Source organism: Phyllostomus hastatus, unplaced genomic scaffold, assembly GCF_019186645.2.
Source record: "Phyllostomus hastatus isolate PE091 unplaced genomic scaffold, TTU_PhHast_1.1 phas_scaffold_11, whole genome shotgun sequence".
NCBI classification, from domain to species: Eukaryota; Metazoa; Chordata; class Mammalia; order Chiroptera; family Phyllostomidae; genus Phyllostomus; species Phyllostomus hastatus.
The window spans coordinates 5,030,204-5,048,752 of NW_025334005.1; the positions used below are offsets into that span (position 1 = coordinate 5,030,204).

General features: G+C 43.5%; 1 protein-coding gene across 2 annotated transcripts in view; it reads right to left on the reverse strand.

Moving 5' to 3' along the window:
* LOC123829601 (solute carrier family 22 member 9-like) overlaps window positions 1–18,549 on the reverse strand; it is a 55,878-nt gene that overhangs the window by 14,299 nt on the left and 23,030 nt on the right. The window contains exons 1-2 of one of the 2 annotated variants that reach the window (XM_045855470.1): window positions 6,101–6,721; window positions 5,122–5,225 (exon numbers count right to left, since the gene is read on the reverse strand). The exons of the other annotated variant lie outside the window; for it this stretch is intronic. Coding sequence (XP_045711426.1) covers window positions 5,122–5,225; window positions 6,101–6,502 — 506 coding nt within the window. The 5' untranslated portion in view covers window positions 6,503–6,721. Of the gene's footprint in view, window positions 1–5,121; window positions 5,226–6,100; window positions 6,722–18,549 lie in introns of those variants that run through there. 2 annotated transcript variants of the gene reach the window in all.

Here is an 18,549-nt window from a genome sequence, read left to right on the forward strand (position 1 = left end):
ATTCTGTAACTACCTATTGGTGCTTCTTAATCTCCTCACCTCTTCACCCATTCTCCCACACTCTCCTTCCATGTGGCAACCATTCTCTGTATCCATGATTCTGTCTCCATTCTTCTTGTTTGCTTAGTTTGTTTTTTAGGTTTCATTGTTGATAAATATGTATTTATGTATTTTTGCCAATTTTTGTTCATAGTGCTGATCTTCTTTTTCTTACATAAGTCCATTTAACATTTCGTATAATTGTTTGGTCATGATGAAGTCCTTTCGTTTCATTTGTCTGGGAAGCTCTTTATCTACCCTTAGATTCTAAATGATAGCTTTGCTGGACAGAGCAGTCTTGACTATAGGTCCCTGCTTTTCATGACTTTGAATATGTCTTGCCAATCCCTTCTAGCCTGCAAAGTTTCTTTTGAGAAACCAGTTGACAGTTTTATGGGGACTCCCCTGTAGGTAACTAACTGCTTTTCTCCTCCTGCTTTTAAGATTCTCTCTTTATCACCTGGCTGGCATAGCTCAGTGGATTGAGCGCGGGCTGGGAACCAAAGTGTCCCAGGTTTGATTCCCAGCCAGGGTACATTCCTGGGTTGCAGGCCATGACCCCCAGCAACCGCACATTGATGTCTCTCTCTCTCTCTCTCTCTCTCTCTCTCTCTCTCTCTCCCCCTCTCCCTTCCCTCCCTAAAAATAAATAAATAAAATCTTAAAAAAAAAAAGATTCTCTCTTTATCTTTAACATTGGTATTTTTATTACGATGTATCTTGGAGTGGGCCTCTTCACATCCATCTTGTTTGGGACTCTATGTGCTTTCTTGACTTGCATGTCTATTTCTTTTACCAAATTAGGGAAGTATTCTTTCACTACTTTTTCAGATAGATTTCCAATTTCTTGCTCTTTCTCTTTTCCTTCTGGCACCCATCAGGTGTGAATGTTGGATCTCTTGAAGTTGTCCCAGAGGCTCTTTATACTGCCCTCACTCTTTCGGATTCTTTTTTCTTCTTTTCATTCTAATTGGTCAGTTTTTGCTTCCTTATGTTCCAAATTGTTGATCTGATTCTCAGCTTCATTCACTATACTATTGTTTCTCTGTAAACTGTTCTTTATTTCAATTAGTGTATCCTTCATTTCTGATGGGATATTTTTTATGCTGCTGAGGTCCTCACTAAGTTTCTAGGACATTCTTATAACAAGTGTTTTGAACTGTGCATCCAATAGATTGCTTATCTCCATTTCGCTTAGCTCTTTTTCTGGAGTTTTGATCTGTTCTTTCATTTGGGCCATGTTTCCCTGTCTCCTCATTTTGGCAGCCTGCCTGTGTTTGTTTCTAGGTATTAAGTCGAGCTGCTTTGACACCATGTCTTGGTAACGTAATCCATGTAGTAGGTGTCCTGTAGAGCCCAGTGGCACAGCCTCCCCTATCACCCAAGCTGGGTACTCAAGGTGTGCCCTTTGTGTGGGCACCCTTCTCTTGTAGTTAAGCCCTGGCTGCTGTTGGAAGATCAATGGGAGGGAATTACCCAGGCCAGTCAGTTGCAAGGACTGGCTGTGACTACTTGCCACCAACCTCCACCCTCCATGGAAGATCAGCTGTGCAGGGACAGGGTGGTGGTGCTTTGCTGTAGTCTCCAGCTGTCCATTGGGTGCATTGGCCCTGGGGTTTCCACCAGTGGTGAAGCCCAAGGTCAGCCTCATCTGTTGTCTTGCCTGGGACCACCCTGCCTGAGCTGTAAAGCAATCGGAGATGGTTGCTACTTGTGCTGGGCTTGGAGATTTCCAGACAAAGCCAAGCTGTGAACCTAGGCTGGCTGCTGCTGGTGCCAGGACTGGGGCTCAGTGGGAATAGTCAAAGAATTTATATGCATGACCCATGGACATGAACAATGGTGTGGGGATTGCCTGAGAGAGTGGGAGTTCTGGATGAAAGGGGACAAAGGGAGAAAAATCACAACAACTATAATAGTATAATAAATAAAAAATATTTTTAAAAGAATGAATTAATTCTTTTAAAAAATACCTGTACACTGGAATCTATAAGACATTGATGAAAGAAATTGAATAAAATACAAATAAATGGAAAATATTCTGTGGTCATGGATTGGAATAATTAATATTACTTTGGGTAGTATGGATATTTTTTAAATATCCATACAATTTTGGATGGATAAAATATCCATACTACCCAAAGTAATCTACAGATTCAATGCAATCTCTACCAAAATTCTAATGTCATTTTTCACAAAAAATAGGAAAAAAAACTAAAATTTATATGGAATCACAAAAGATCATGAATAGCCAAAGCAACCTTGAGGGGGAAGAGAGCTGAATGCATCACACTTCCTCTTTTCCATCTATCTTACAAAGTTATAATCATCAAAACTGTATGGTACTGGCATAAAACCAAACACCAAAACAATGGAACATAATAGAGAACCCACAAAGTAACCCATGCATATACAGTCAACTAATCTTTGACAAGGGACCCAAAATGCAAAAGGGGAAATAAGGTCTTCAGTAAATGTTGTTAGGAAAACTGGATCTCCAAATTCACAAGAATGAAACTCAGCTCCTCTCTTACACCACTCACAAAAATTAACTCCAAATAGATTGAAGACTTGTATGTGAAGTATTGTGTTGTACACTTCAAATATATACAACTATATATTTAATTGTATACAATTATATATTTAAAATATACTATATACATGCAGTTATAACTCAACTAAAAATATCGGTCTCTCTGCATTTTATCATGATGTTGTCAAGGCGGCCTGAGTCACAGGACTGTGGGAAATGAATACTCTTGATTCCAAATTGTTTCCCAAATTACATTTGTTGTGATACATTCATATCTCAGAGTTTTTAGCTGAACAACCATTGACATATTGCTAGTAGATGGTAAGCCCCCCTCAGTTGCCCCACATCCCTCAGGGGAGAGACATGCTTGGTGGTGGCCACAGTCGTCTGTCTATATCAGAAGAGGCACCGCCATGCACAGGACTCCACAGTCATATACTACATGCTGTGACAGCAGTTGCTATTGGGTCAATAGCCTCACATTGTTGCAGAAGTTACCTTTAGAAAGCTGTTTTGGACTTCCAGCCAAGATGGAGGAGTAGGTAGACACGCTGTGCCTCCTCACACAACCAAAAGGGGGACAACAACAAATTTAAAAACAAAAAAAAAATTAGAACTGCCAGAAATTGAACTGTATGGAAGTCCAACAACCAAGGAGTTAAAGGAACATTCATCCAAATGGGTAGGAGGGGCAGAGATGGGCAGCTGGGGAGGAATGGACTAGCAGCAAGGCAACAGCTGGAGGAACAAGGCAGGCAAGGCAGTGGCTGGCAGACTGGGTGGTCCCACATTTGCATGTGGATAAACCAGGAGGAACAACTGGGGAGTGAGACAGACCATGCAACCCAGGTTTCCAGCATGGAGAAATAAAGCCTCAAAACCTCTGAAGCTGGAGAAACTTCTAGCTTCACAGGTGAGTAGTTTGGAGAGAGCCACATGGCCCTAGAACATACACAAGTCCACTCACCCAGTAATCAGCACCAGAAGGGCCCAGTTTGCTTATGGGTAGTGGGGGAAGTGATGGAAAGCCAGTGGAGAGCTGAGCCAGTGGCATTGTTCCCTCTCCAACCCCTCCCCCACACACAGCACCACAACATAGTGACATGGTTTGCCCCACCCTGGTGAAAACCTAAGGCTCCATCCCTTACTATATAACAGGCGCACTGAGAAAAAAAAAATGTCTCAAATGAAAGAACAGATCAAAGCTCCAGAAAAAATACAACTAAGTGACAAAGATATAGCTAAACTATCAGATGCAGAGTTCGAAACACTGGTAATCAGGATGTTCACAGGAATGGTTGAATATGGTGCCAAAATAGAAGAAAAGTGAAGGCTATGCATAATGAAATAAAATATATATATATGGAACCAACAGAAAAGGGAAGAAAACAGGGACTCAAATCAATGATTTGGACCAGAAGGAAAAAATAAACATTCAACCACAACAGAGTAAAGAAACAAGAATTCAAAAAATTGAGGAGAAGCTTAGGAACCTCCAGGACAACTGTAACCATTCCAACATCTAAAACATAGGGGTACCCAAAAGGAAAAGAGGAATATCAAGAAATTGAAATCTTATTTGAAAACATAATAAAGGAAAACTCCCCTAACCTCGCAAAGGAAATAGACTTCCAGGAAGTCCAGGAAGCTCAGAGTCCCAAAGAAGTTGGATCCAAGGAAGCACACACCAAGGCACATTATAATTCCATTAGCCAAGATTAAAGATAAGGAGAGAATCTTAAAAGCAGCAAGAGGAAAGGAGACAGTTACCTACAAAGGAGTGCCCAGAAGACAATCAGCTAATTTCTCAAAAGAAATCTTACAGGCAAGAAGGTGCTGGAAAAAAGTATTCCAAATCATGAAAAGCAAGGACCTGCATCCAAGATTACTCTATCCAGTAAAGCTGTCATTTACAATGGAAGGGCAGATAAAATGCTTCCCAGATAAGGTCAAGTTAAAGGAATTCATCATCACCCAGCCTTTATGATATGAAATGTTAAAGGGACTTATCTGAGAAAAAGAAGATCAAAACTATGACCAGTAAAATGACAACAAATTCACAGCTATTAACAACCAAACCTAAAAAAAAAAAATGAACTAAGCAAGCAACTAGAACAGGAACAGAATCACAGAAATGGAGATCACATGGAGGGTTATCAGTGGGGAGGGGGAGTGGGGAGAGAGGGAGAAAGATACAGAATAAGTAGCATAACTGGTAGGTACAAAATAGGGGGATGGTAAGAATCGTATAGCAAATGGATAAGCCAAAGAACTTATATGTACGACCCACGGACATGAACTAAGCAGGGGGAATGCTATTGGGAGATGGGTTACAGGGTAGAGGGGAGTAAAGGGGAGGACAAAATGGGAGAACTCTAATAGTATAATCAATAAAATATATTTTTTAAAAATTCTCAATTTGTATTTCTAGACCCCTGGGGACCAAAGCAGCTCTAGGACAGTGTCACATGCAGTAAATGGGAGTAAATGACCCACAAGCTGCTGAAAATACTGGAGAGGAAAGAGAGCTGTGATCCGGAGACACTCACCTGTCTGATAAACGGCCATAGAGGATGCCTCCCACCAGCGCTCCCACCATGAACGAGAACTTGGCCACTGAGTTCAGTGACGCAGAGTCACACACCAGGTCCCACTGGAAGCGAAGGAAAGCGTCACAGCTCAGCTTCACAGCAGTTCACAGCTCCTCAGCAGAGACTGGGCTGAAACCGCTTCAATGACATCCATGTGTCTTTACATCAGGAAGCTTCCTCCTCTCCAGCTGCTGCTGCTGCTGCTTGTTCTTCTTCTTCTTTGCACTAGCTGACCTTTATTATCAGATCTCAGCTCAAACCTAACTTCCTCCAGGAAGCCTCCTCTAAACCTGTTGGTTTTATTAATGCCCATTTTTGCTCCATGCTAAGGGGTTATCAGCCTTGGCCACGCAGCAGAATTGCGTAAGGAACTTTTAAAAAAAATGTACTGATCTGGCTGGATTGCACCCCCAGACCTTCTCACAGGACTGCTCTGGACACGGAGAGTTGGGGGGGGGGGGCGGTTGTTTGTTTGTTTTATCAGATTCCCAAATGTTTCTAATTTACAACAAAAGGCTGAACATTATTGACCTTGCATAACATTTTTAATACATTCTACAGGGTGGGGCAAATGTAGTTTACAATTGTGAGTATTTGAAACAGAGTTTATTCATGTACTCTTATCTACTAGTTACGGTATTCTTTTCCATACAAACGACTGAAAACCTACTTTTGTCCCACCCTGTATATTACTTGCTTAAACTTGATCTCCCTCCGATTTAAAACACCAGGATAGGAGAGGTCATGTCTATTTTTTAATTCATTAATCTTATTAGCAATGGAGTAGCTTCATGGACATTTCATGGAGAAGTAATCCATATTTGCTGAAAGCGAGAAGGATCTCCTACCTAGTGATGGAAGACAAAGCATGTTCATCCCTTGCATTATCCCTCCACTCCCACACCGCGAACTCACAGCAAGCAAAGAGGCCTCTTACCTGCATCACGATGGTGGAGGAGAAGGCGCTCCGGTCGTACACCCAGCCATCCACACAGGGCTCCGTGGCCAGCTCGCTCGTGTTGGACAAGGTCCCATTCAGGTGAAGGAGCTGCCACTGGGGGTGGAGGAAGCGACGACACTTCTCCGGCCTCAGGTCCGAGTCCAGTGGGATGGAGACTCTGAGGAGGGCGTCTTGCCCGAGGGTCCCAGTGCCGTTAGCAGAGACCGTGTCGTTGTCGAGGATGTGGACCCAGCAGCGGTGACCCGGCACGAACGCGGTGAAGTTCTCCGACAGAAGAAGAGGGTACACCAAGACGCAGGAGACGCAAAGGACAAGCGTCTGAAGGATCTGGAATCGGCCCAGGCCTCCGACTTCCTCCAGGAGTTTGTGAAAGGCCATGGAGGACGAGTGGGTGAGCCCTAGAGGAGACAAAATGTTCAGTGGATGTCCACGCTGTCCCCTCGCTGGGCCCCGCCTCAGCCCCGCAGCAGCTCCACGTGGAGTTAGGGCCAGGTGAGCAGCCGTCTTCTCGAGGGTCGCAGAGGGAATTGTCTGGCTGCTGTGGAGCCAGACGTGACACGTAACTCTGTGCAGAGCCTGCTGGTGAAAATCCCTGCACTCAGCTGCACTCCAAAGTAACGTCGGACTTTGCACCGCACATCCTTCGTAAACAATCTAAAACCACCTGGGGAGCGCAACCTTGCTGTGGGATCTCTGTTTGCGTCTGCCTGTACGTTGTTGGATATCTATTAACTATGCTATGAATGTGTGATTTTTTCTACCTCCTGATGCTATTGCCAAAATTAGTGAAGAGCTCTATTTAATTGGCTCGAAGACAACTAAGTGCTTGTATGAATGGACTATATTCTCCAGAATGTACAAACTAAGCCCGATGTTTTTCAAGTTTCGGTGATGTAGGATAATCATCAATAAATACCCACTAGTTAAGTTTGTTGGTTTAATTAAAACAGGCATGTCTTTAGAGTTATCAAAATTAAATATAATGCAGACGTACAACTCTCATTCTACTTAGGTTTACTAAAAATCAAACAAACTCACGTAATCTATGTTATAAAATTTGTCAGCAGGAAAAATAACGTTATGTTTAGTTGTTTCATGTCTCATGAAATTTTCATGAGAAATCTGTACATGATTACTAAATAAATAAATAGATGTAAGATAAATGTTTACGATAAAAATTTTAAGAATAATTATGCTTTATGGTATGTTTATTTAAAAATAGTTACCAAAAATTTGGGGGGGGTAATTGAAACCTTAATGTTATACTGAGGTAAGTTAAATGATGGATAGTCACTTAATTATCTAGATCATTTCCAATTCAGATAAAATACTGAAACATTAATTACTGGGTACAGGTCTACCCACTTTTAGCTCCCTTCTACAGATATTTGGGTTTATTATTAAATATGCTTTGTGCCACAGTGAAAAATTACTGAGGAAGAATATACTTCTAGAAGATATAAGATATATTTATAAATTTCCCAAATCCACAGAACGCTAGTGTAACAGCCCCTAGTTGCTCATTTCTTAGTTTTTGCTAGGAATGAAGGAATCTAAGGGTTAAGAATTCTAATCCACATTTGTAATTAAAACAAACTCTAAATACCCAGAATAAAAGAAAACAATGTATAAAAAGTAGATAAGAAACATAAAGTGGTTTGGAGGGAGGGAATGGTACGAAAGACCTGTTTTTTTGTTAAGTGGAGAGAAAAAGTAATTTTGTCCTAAAGCAGAATGACCAGCTATTCCAGAATGAGAAACAGGAAAAAAGAAATGAAACAGAACAAAGCGCGAATGGATATTTTTAAAAGTTGTAGAATGTTTGCGTAAAAGGAATCTTGGGGAAGAAATTTTATGTGTGGTAAAGGTGGCTGAGACCGAAATGGACTGAAGTTTTAAAGCATGACATTTAGTGTCAGAAGGAGACTGGTCCAAAGTTACACTTTCCTTCATTCTCTGTCAAAGGACAATTTGTTTTTGACTATTTGGTCTGCTCTTGTTAACAGATTGTGAAGAATTTTCTTTCAGCTTTTTAAATAATCTACCTGGAAGGGAAAGATTTTATGTCTTACCAAAGTACTTTACTGTCCTTCAAATCGTCTTTATCAGGTTTTTGATTAGGTAAGGAAACTCAGGCTTCTTGATATTAAATGAGCTACATTTTGCTCACAACTATGTAAACTGTATTTGACTTTAAAATCTATTGTCAAAATGAAACAAAATAATATAAAGTCTTCCATTTGCACTTCTTTTAAATAGATACGTATTATTTCATAATTATCTGTGATTCTGTTGTGGAAAATCCACCCACACGTGGGGAGATAACAAAGCACAAACTTTATTACCCAGGGGGGCTCAGAGGAGAATCCCAAATCCTGAGCCCAAAAAGGCTGGGTTAGGGGTCCTTTTTATATACCAGTTACACAGGCAGAAAAGGAAAGGGACCAGCTGCTGAAAGCAAACATTCAGAAGCAGGGGCAAGGTTAGTGACCTTGAGATAACGTTATTTAGCAACTCTGCTGGCTGGCTCCTTACCTAAAAATAACTTTTACTCAGCTTTTGTCCTGACAAAACTTGAAAGTGTTACAGAGAGCAGTTTATTTTCCTGCCACATTCCCCCCTTTGATGCTATAAGGTGTTTTATCCCTTTTAGCATCACTAATACCTGGCTATAAGGCTGAGGTCCTTGGGAAGGTTACAACTGCTGATACTGGTGTTGGTACCACCGGAGGGCTAGCACTGTGGCGGCTGCCCTACGAGTCACTGTAGCCCTAGGTGTTGGACTAAGGTCCGGAGGATGCAGGGTCCTATATGCCTGACACCTCTGGGTCTGGTACTTCATGGTCCTGGATGTTACTCCAGTCCAGTATACCTTCCCTCCCCAAGTGCAGAGGGATTGCTGTGACTGAACGCAACCCGATGGCATGTCAGTGGAGGAGCTGAAAGCTGACCCTGGGAGATAGTAAGAGACCACTTTACCGCTGAGCATAATCCTATGCCTGGGGGTATTACGTTTGCAGGCTGGGGCTGAGACAGGGGTCGCATTTGTTAAGCAAAGCATACAATAAATCCAAATACAGAGATCAAACAGAGACAAACTATTTCTAGGGTGACCTGCTTTGCAGGGATTCCTTTCCTCAGGGGCCACAGTCACTAGTCCAATTGTCAATGCTCCTGTGAAAGTGCCAATTAAAGTCAGGTACCCTGTGGAACAACGGTCTATTCCTTGGCGTCTTTTTTTACTGGTTGGCGTCCTTCAGTGTCTTAGTGTGGATTTTGGCACAGGCCTAGTTCTTGGGTTTTCGGGATCTGCTGCTGTCTTGGCCCAGCTGTAGTAGATCCAAGGGGTGACTCCTGCAGCAGTAAGTTTGTCCAGGGCAGTCCAGTTTTCTGGTCTGCATACTCGGCAACTTTTCTGCCCTTAACCACATAGCTGCTTCCATCCATGTAGTGGGCAACATCAACATCAGGTTGGGCCAGGGGCTGGTCCTGGAGGTCTGGCTGGCTGGCGTGGACTTCTTTAGTTACTCTAAGACAGTCATGGTCCAGCTCTCCAAGTTCTGCTGGTAAGTAGGTGGCTGGATTGACTTGTTTCATGGTCTTAACATGCACCCTCGGGTTTTCCTTGGAGGATGCCCTGGTATTGAGTCAGTCTGGGGTTCGACAGCCACTTATGCCCCTTTCAAGAGGGTTATGGCAGCGGTGACTGCCCTCAGATGAGGTGGCCAGCTGGTGGCATCATGATCCAACTGCTTAGACAGGTGAGCCACCAGGTGTTGCCATGGTCTGACAGGCTGGGTCAGGACCCAAGGGCTACCTTGTCTCTCTTGTGGGTGTACAGATTAAAAGGCCGCCCCGGCTTTGACAGTCCAAGGGCAGGAACATTACTGAGGCACCTCTTAATATTTTGGAAGGCTTTCTCTTAATGTCCGGACCCTTCAAAGCCTGGTAATAGGGCCGAGTTCCACAGCCGCAGGGTGCAGGCTGGCTTTTCCTCAGGAGAACGAGCATTTTTATTAGAAATCAGACAAGGTTCTGGAGGGCGTTGGCAACTCTGCCATTTTCTGTCCTTGCCCCTGATTACACCGTGAGTACTTCTGGCAAGCCTGGTTGCTGAGCTCTGCACCTGGCGACATTGCCGGAGCCCTAAGGGAGCTTGCAGGCCACTGGGGCAGGTGAACCTGATAGAGCAACATGAAGGGCTATGACAGAGGACTGCACAGACAGCTGTAGGGGCACTTCAGATACACAGCGTGTGCCCTCCCGGCACCGTTCCTGGGATGGGGACACCAGGAGGAGGTTGTCCATGTACTGCAGAATTGTCAGGTCCGTCCCCCCTTAGCGAGGGGTCTCCTGCTAGGGCTTTCCCAAATAGGGTTGGGGAGTTTTTAAACCCCTAGGGCAGTCTAGTCTAGGTTAACTGAGTCTTGACTGCTGTGTGCGGATCTTTTTATTCAAAGGCAAAAATAGGTTGGCTGGAAGGTGCCACAGAAATGCAGGAGAAGGCATCCTTCAGATTAAGGCAGGTAAACCACGTTGCTGTTGGGGGAAGCCGGCTTGGGAGGGCGTACAGGTTCGGGACCACTGGGTGGCGGCTGTTGGCTGCTTCATAGACAGCCCACAGATCCTGGACAGGCTGGTACCCGCTCCCGTCTGGCTGCTATCATGGGTCTGGGCAGGTGTGGCCCCATGTTATAGAGCCAATCTTCTTCAAGCTACCACTTGGGGGACCTGCCTCCCTGTCACATCCTGGGCAGGGGAGTCTTTTTTATCTCCCTGGCCCAGGGCATGGTCAGAGCCTTTTAGCATCCAAGTGACCAGCCGAAGGCTATAGGCATGTTAAATGACCATGCCATGGGTAAACTGCAAAGCTGGTGCTGTATAAAACAGCCCCGCATATTTTGCTCTGTGTGTCCCTCCCCCAACTTACACCTGTGGGGAAGGGGTGAAGACATCTTAAAATTTCCTGGACACCTTGAGTTCTGGACCCCATCCCAAATGCCCATTTGGGTCCCCCCCCCCCTTGGCTGCACTTTGTAACAATTTTTCATTTTAGATATATACCCACTTTAAATTCTTTTAAAGGACAATGGACAAAGGTCTCATCTTCTTGTAACTGCTTCCGGCTGGAAATGGACATTGTTCTACCTACCCGTGGGTCAGGGGTGCCCTGAAAGGGGGTGCAGCATGGAGGGAGTCCTTCCTGTAAAGGGAAGGACCTTACAGAATCCTGGTCAGTTGGCTGTTACCAGGAAGTCACAGACTTGGTGTCCAAAGGCTGGCATTACTGGACTGTTGGCATCCTGGTTATATTCTGGAGGTAACAAATTTGGAAAGAGTTGGAAGGCACAATTAAATCATAACCATTAAATGACAAAGGCAGGGGCTTAGGTATGGCTTATCTGGAGGAAGGTGTACAAGGCATGCTACACCTATCCAAAGCTTTTGTGGTCCATTATACTTTACTCAGGCTGAAAGGAATATATTATGATTTCCCTCCTTTCAGATATCTAAACTTTTCCTGTTCAAGCCACTAAGACAGAAAAGGGAAAATCAGTTTTAAAGTGAAGCCCACAGATCGCCCGAACTGCTTACTAACCCAACCACTCAGTTCAGCCAAACCATTGAGCTCCAGGGGGCGATGATGAAAAATGGGCTCCTTAAGTGAGGCCTATATTGCAACCAATCACTCAGGCAATGAAGTCATAGGCATACATCCTATGAAAATAGAAGAACACACAGGTTAATTTACACAATAGTCCCAAACCAGTCTCTGTGCCTGTGAGACTGTCTTTGGGAAGGCATTCAGTTGCAAGTTCCTTTTTGCAATGACATTTAGCAATGGCAATTTGACAGGTCCTTTCATACCTGTAAATTGTACATTTTTGATGATATTACAAAACCAGTTTTAACCTTCAAATGAAAACAAACTTTTGAGACAGTTAGCTGCGTTATTCTGATGTTTAATACTGAGCACAGTAATTTTCCTTGCACCATAATTTTTCTCCTTAAGATCACCCTTACTGTTATTAAAGGGACTACTTTGAGTTCTGTTTTTTATTTTGACTGTTCGTTTGCATAAACACACCAAGAGCAGCCTGGATTACTTATGATCTTTAATTCTGCTTTGCTGGAACTCACACAGGGAACCTTTAGATTGACTTCTCAGTCTGCCCCTCAAGGCACAGAAGCAGAGCCCCACATCCACCATCTGGCTTCGCCTGTACCAGTTGTTTCACTCAAATCCTTGAGGCTTCCATTGTGCTTACAGGTTCCTTTTAGCCATCTTTCAGGAAAGCAACCTTCGTTCCTTCCCTGGAAAGACTGCCATGAACTGTACAACCAACCAAAGTACCAGGCTTTTTCGTGGGCTTATGCTAGCTTCACAAGTTAATCCCAGTTCCTCAGGGCTTTCTGGTGACGACCAGAACTCATACATGCCTCTATTAGATGTGACGTTCCAGTCAAAGTCTTGGTTAACAAAACCACTATTAACTACTGGTCTTATTGGTCTTATGCAAAGAAACCTTATGTCATTCACTTACTCCTTCAGAATGCCAAATTCTGGAGGGCATCAGGTAGGGAGAAAAATACAAAGCCTGAAGGAAAATCTTTTCCCTTCTGATATTTACCGGGCTTCTTAAAACCCTTACTTCTACAGACTTTTGCAACATTTACAACCCTTTTATTTTTTTCATACATTTTCTGATAGCCACCAAGAGTGTATTTCCATGCCTTATACCTTTTATTATTAACTAACTTAACATAATTCCTTTTAAAACTTTTACTTTTCCATTTATCTTCACAGTTTCCCACAGACCTTCTTCATTTATATATATATATATATAAATTATTTACTTTTCCACAGAATGTGAAGTTTTAACCTTCCCTGGAATCCTTTATTTCCTTTTCAGAGCAGATGCAGAGCAAAACCCAAAACACAGAGTTTCCAGAACAGTACTCTGTTCAGTTCTGTTTCCAGAACAGAACAGAGTTTCCAGTACAATGCCCAGGTAGGGGCATTTTCTTGCACAGAGAAATGCTCCTTCAGGCCCGGTCTTTTGGCAGAGACATGCTGCTTTGCCTCTGGCTGAAGCACTCATCAGCCCCAAATGACCCTTCCTGGGTCCCAAGTGGCAAAGGCATCCTCCTCAACCAGTTACAGGCAACCTTAAACAGATTTTAAGTACAGAGGGTTTTTGATCAGAAACAACACTGCTCTTTTCCCACAAAACCAGAAAACAAATAGTTGAGGTTTCCTTTACTCCAGGTTTAAAACTTTACATTCTTTATACATAATTTTACTTATTCAGATTTAACCATTATTCTTTTAATCCTGGTTCCTTTCCCACTCTGGGAAGGACAGCCAAAAGTCCCTGGCACTGCAGGTACCTTTCACTAAAATTCCCTAGATTTGCAGGAACATTCTGCAGTTTTCTAAAGCTCAGACCCTGCAAACACTCTACAGACCAGATGTTTTCCTTAAACCTCAGTACATGTCTTTCAGAGCCATCCTTATCAGAACCAGTTACACAGAGAACCAGACGGATGCAGTCTGGAGAGAGAGCCCTTAGCCTGGCACCTTGCCCAGTTCCAAGATGCAGGGGCTCTCACGTGACCCATCATCCAAGATGACAACAACCATGCACCTCCACCCTGGGCGGGGGCACTCACATGGCTCGTCCTTCATTTTACCCAAAATGGTGGCGCACCCACATACATGCAATATAGTACTGTGGAAGAACCCCCCCCCCAACCCCATGATGAATTCTCCCAACTGACGCAGACAAACAAAGGAAAAGGGGATCTTTCACACGCCCACTGCAGGTCAGGGGCCCAATCAGACTCCGTAAGCCTGGCCGGCCTGTAGAGTTACAAATACATTCACACACAGTCAGTCATCAGTTCTCCCTCAAGTAGGAGTCCGATGGTCTGGGTCTTGGCCCAGACTCCTGAATTTTCCAGTTGGGGGTGATCAACTCCCCCTGATACTCGAGTCCGGTCCCCAGGGCTCACCGATACCTGATTGGCGCCTCCGACAGTTCGTGGTTCATCTCTCCCCTCTGCCCAGGTGTTAGAGTGGTCGGGGACGTGGCAGGGGGAGTCTCTGCCCCGGGAAGCCTGGAATCACCAGGGCACGTGCTCCTCCCCTGTGGCAGGGCACCCCGCCGACTCCCCCGGTCGCCTTCACCGGAGGCAAAATACCTGCTTGCGTGAGGGGTTTCCCGGCCAATGCACCAAAATGTTTCAGGATTCTGAGCCCCCCCCCGGGTAATAAAGTTTGTGCTTCATTATCTCCCTGTGTGTGGGTGGATTTTCCACAACAATTCTATTTCATCAAATATTCAAACCCTGAGACATTTTCCCAATATCAAATTCTCAATGGAGTCTTTTTGGCTTCCAACAAACTGATATTTCTCAACGAGCCCCTGGAAAATGTAAAAGGATTCATCTTGCACCTGGTAAAATGTTAAACTGACACTTACCTGTAGGGAACCGCTTCACGGGACGTGGAAACGTAGCTCAGCACCTACGTGGAAAATCCATGTGGGGGGGGGTGAACCAGCACACAGGACCACACCCGTGAAGAAGTTCTTCCGTGGGAAATCAGGCCTGCATTATACCCAGGCTGCTTTGTGACTTGTGCTCGCTGCGTTATCTTTAAAGTAACTTCCTGAAGTCTGTGCTAATTCTCCCAAGGACTGAAATGTAACCAGACCTGTTACTGTCGTCATTCCCTTGCATTTGCAACATTTTTCAATGAACTAAATTTAGGAGTTTGCGTCATGGCAGCCTTCGGTCCATCCTTGTCTTAACCCTTATTTGTGCTTTAGGATGTATATGGAAGTTGTTTTCTTGTGATCGCATTCGAAAACAGCAAATAGTAGGTTTCACAGGCCTAACAGCTACAATTGATTTAAAAAAAAAGGGGGGAGAGATGTTGGGAACCACCCTGCCTGGTTTCAGGAGCTGTAACCCCCCACCCCCACCCCCTGCCATGGCTAAGGCTGAGTGAGTGACCTTCAGACCATAAGCCACTAAGAAGACAAAGCTTATCTCCCTGGCAGGAGCACCACCTCTGCTCACTTTACTTCACCCTGCCTAGCCCCCAATGCTTGGTTGGTTAGCTAATGACGGGTAAGATTCCTCAAGGGAGGAATGACCTAACACAGGCACGATTATGAGGAGGCCCTCAGGGAAGGACTTGGGGGACTATAGAGAAAGAGGGTAATGGACTCTCACCCCTCAGCTTTGACATAGCCTGAGTCCTCATTCTGTCTGCAAGAAGTCTCCTAATCTCTTGGCTGTCTTACTTCCCCTGCCTGATTTAAGCCTGAAACAATGACGGAGGGTGGTGCAGCCTTGTGCTGGAAAGGGCAGGTTCCTCGGGCCATCAGGCCTGAGAAAGAATGCATGAAATCCTGTGAAACCTGCTTTGCCAAGAATGCTCTCAAATGATAAAGGTCTGAGCAGGAAATGAGTTTGCTTCCCAAAGTTTTGTGGCCCTTTAGCTAACAGACCCTGACTCAGAATAAGCTCTCATAGTTTTTTGTATGCTACCTATTGTTTGATCCTTACTGCCTGACAATGATTAACAAGCTTTACCTGTATTCCTGTGCAAATTAAACCCAATTAAAGCTTGTCAAGGCAAGGGCACAAGGCGCTCTTCTCTTGAGAGAGTGGCCAGGCTGCTCTAAGGTGCTCTCCCCTTGACAGAGTAGCCATGCTGTCCCTTTTCCTCCACAGGACTCGGTGTGAATTTATCTCATATCTCATCCATAACACCGCGGACACTGGGCTGGTGCATGAGTCACTTACCCACTCTCATGGGCTGTGCACACCATGCAGTCCCCTCAACTGCAGACTTGTAGAGGCATCTGATCACTCATCGTCTCCACTGGAATATTGTATGTTTAAAAATTAGTTATGAGGGTAAAATATCTTAAGGTGGATATCCTGTGATTCCTATATACTGGTATTTATACCCTTTATAAGTCCTTCAACTTATTGAATCACGTATAAGAAATAGAGCCCTGGCTGGTGTGGTTCATTGGATTGAGTGCCAGCCTGCAAACCAAAGGGTTGCTGGTTCGATTCCCAGTCAGGGCACATGCCTGGGCTGTGGGCCAGGTCCCCAGTAAGGGGCACTTGAGAGGCAACCACACATTGGTACTTCCCTCCCGCTCTTTCCTCCTTCCTTCCCCTCTCTAAAAATAAGTAAATAAAATCTTTTAAAAAATAGAATACTACAGAAATGATGGAATTTCACTTCTATTATTAGGATGTAGTAAGACTGTGGCTCTTCTCCTTAACATGTTGTAATGCAGGCCTGAGGAGGGGCCCACAAGAACAGGGAGGGACTCGCGCCAGCCAACACTCATGTGTATGGTGGTGGCAATACTCACTACATGAGCTTTAAGATGGAACAGTAGTTTGGAGAAATAATTTTCATGAGATCAGCAAGCATATAATTTTAATTCTTTTCTCCTTTATATGAATTTTCTATTTATTTATTTATTTATTTATTTATTTATTTATTTGCCTATTTGCTCTTACTAGAACTTCCAGTGCTATGATGAATAGTAGTGAAAAACAAATAGCAGCACAATTTACAATAGCCAAGTGCTGGAAGCTACCTAAGTGTCCATCAGTAAATGAATGGATCAAAAAACTGTGGTACACTTACATGATGGAATACTACACAGCAGAAAGAAAGAAGGAGCTCCTACTCTTCACAACAGCATGGATGGACCTGGAGAGCATTATGCTAAGTGAAATAAGCCAGATGGTAAAAGACAAATACCATATGATCTCACACAAAACAAGCAAGCAAGCAAAACATAACCAGAGAGATTGAAATTAAGAACAAACTGACAGTAACCAGAGGGGAATTGGGAAGGAATAATGGAGGAAAAAGGGGGAAGTGTTTTCAGGAACATCTATCAAGGACACATGGGCAACATCAAGGGGGGTGGGATCAAGGGTGGAAGGTGGGGATGGCTAGGGCGGGGGCAGTAGGGGGGGGAATGGAGACAACTGTACTTGAACAACAATTTATTTTTTAATATTTTTTATTATACTTTTTTCTAATTTTATTTTAATCATTGTTCAAATACAGTTTTCTGTCCTTTACTCCCATCCCAGTCCACCCACCCATCCCTCCCCACCTTCCTCCCATTTCCACCCCCTCCTAGTTTTTGTCCATGTGTCCTTTATATTTGTTCCTGTAAACCCTTCCCATTCTCCCCTGAAATTCCCCTGAAATTCTCTCCCCTCTCCCCTTTGGTCACTGTCAGCCTGTTCTCTATTTCAGTGTCTTTGGCTATATTTTGCTTGTTTGTTTCTTTTGCTGTTTAGGTTCCTGTTAAAGGTGAGATCATACGGTATTTGTCTTTCACTGCCTGGCTTATTTCGCCTAGCATAATGCTTTCCAGCTCCAACCACGCTGTTGCAAAGGGTAGGAGCTCCTTCTTTCTTTCTGCTGCATAGAATTCCATTGTGTAAATGTACCATAATTTTTTGATCCATTCATTTACTGATGGGCACTTAGGTTGCTTCCAGCACTTGGCTGTTGTAAATTGTGCTGCTATGAACATCGGGGTGCAAGGGTTCTTTTGGATTGGTGTTTCGAGGTTCTTAGGATATAATCCCAGCAGTGAAATTGCTGGGTCAAAAGGCAGATCCATTTTTAGTTTTCAGAGAGATGCAAATTAAAGCCACAATGAGACACCACTTCACACCACTCAGAATGGCCATCATAAACAAAGCAACAAACAACAAGTGTTGGAGAGGTTGTGGAGAAAAGGGAACCCTAGTGCACTGTTGGTGGGATTGCAGACTGGTACAACCACTATGGAAAACAGTATGGAACTTCCTCAGAAAACTAAAAATTGAACAACAATTTAAAAGAAGTAAAAAAGAAAAAAACTATGCCTTGATAGATATGTCGAGTTTATACATACATTTTAGAAACATCGATTTAATACTAAAATTGAGTTATTCTTCAAGCTAGTATAAAGAAATAAAGAGTAAACGTTATGCTAAATAAAGAAAAAGAAAAAACAAAGTGGGCATTTTTGTCTTCTTCCTGATCTTTGAAGAAAACCTTTCAGTATTTCCATATGGAGTATAATGTTAGCTGTGGGCTTTCACACATGGATTTTAGTGTTTTGAGTTAGTGTGCTTCTATTCCTAGTTTATTAAGAGTTTTTTTTTAAATCATGAAAGGGAATTGAATTTTGTCAAATGCTTTTTCTGCATTTATTGAGATGATAATGATTTTGTCCTTCATTTTGCTGATATGGTACATTCGACTGACTGAGTTTCACATGTTGTCATCTTTGCATTGCGTGTCTAATTCCCACCCGGTCATAATGTATAATCCTTTTAATGTGCTATTGAAAATTAACTGAATTTGGAAATAA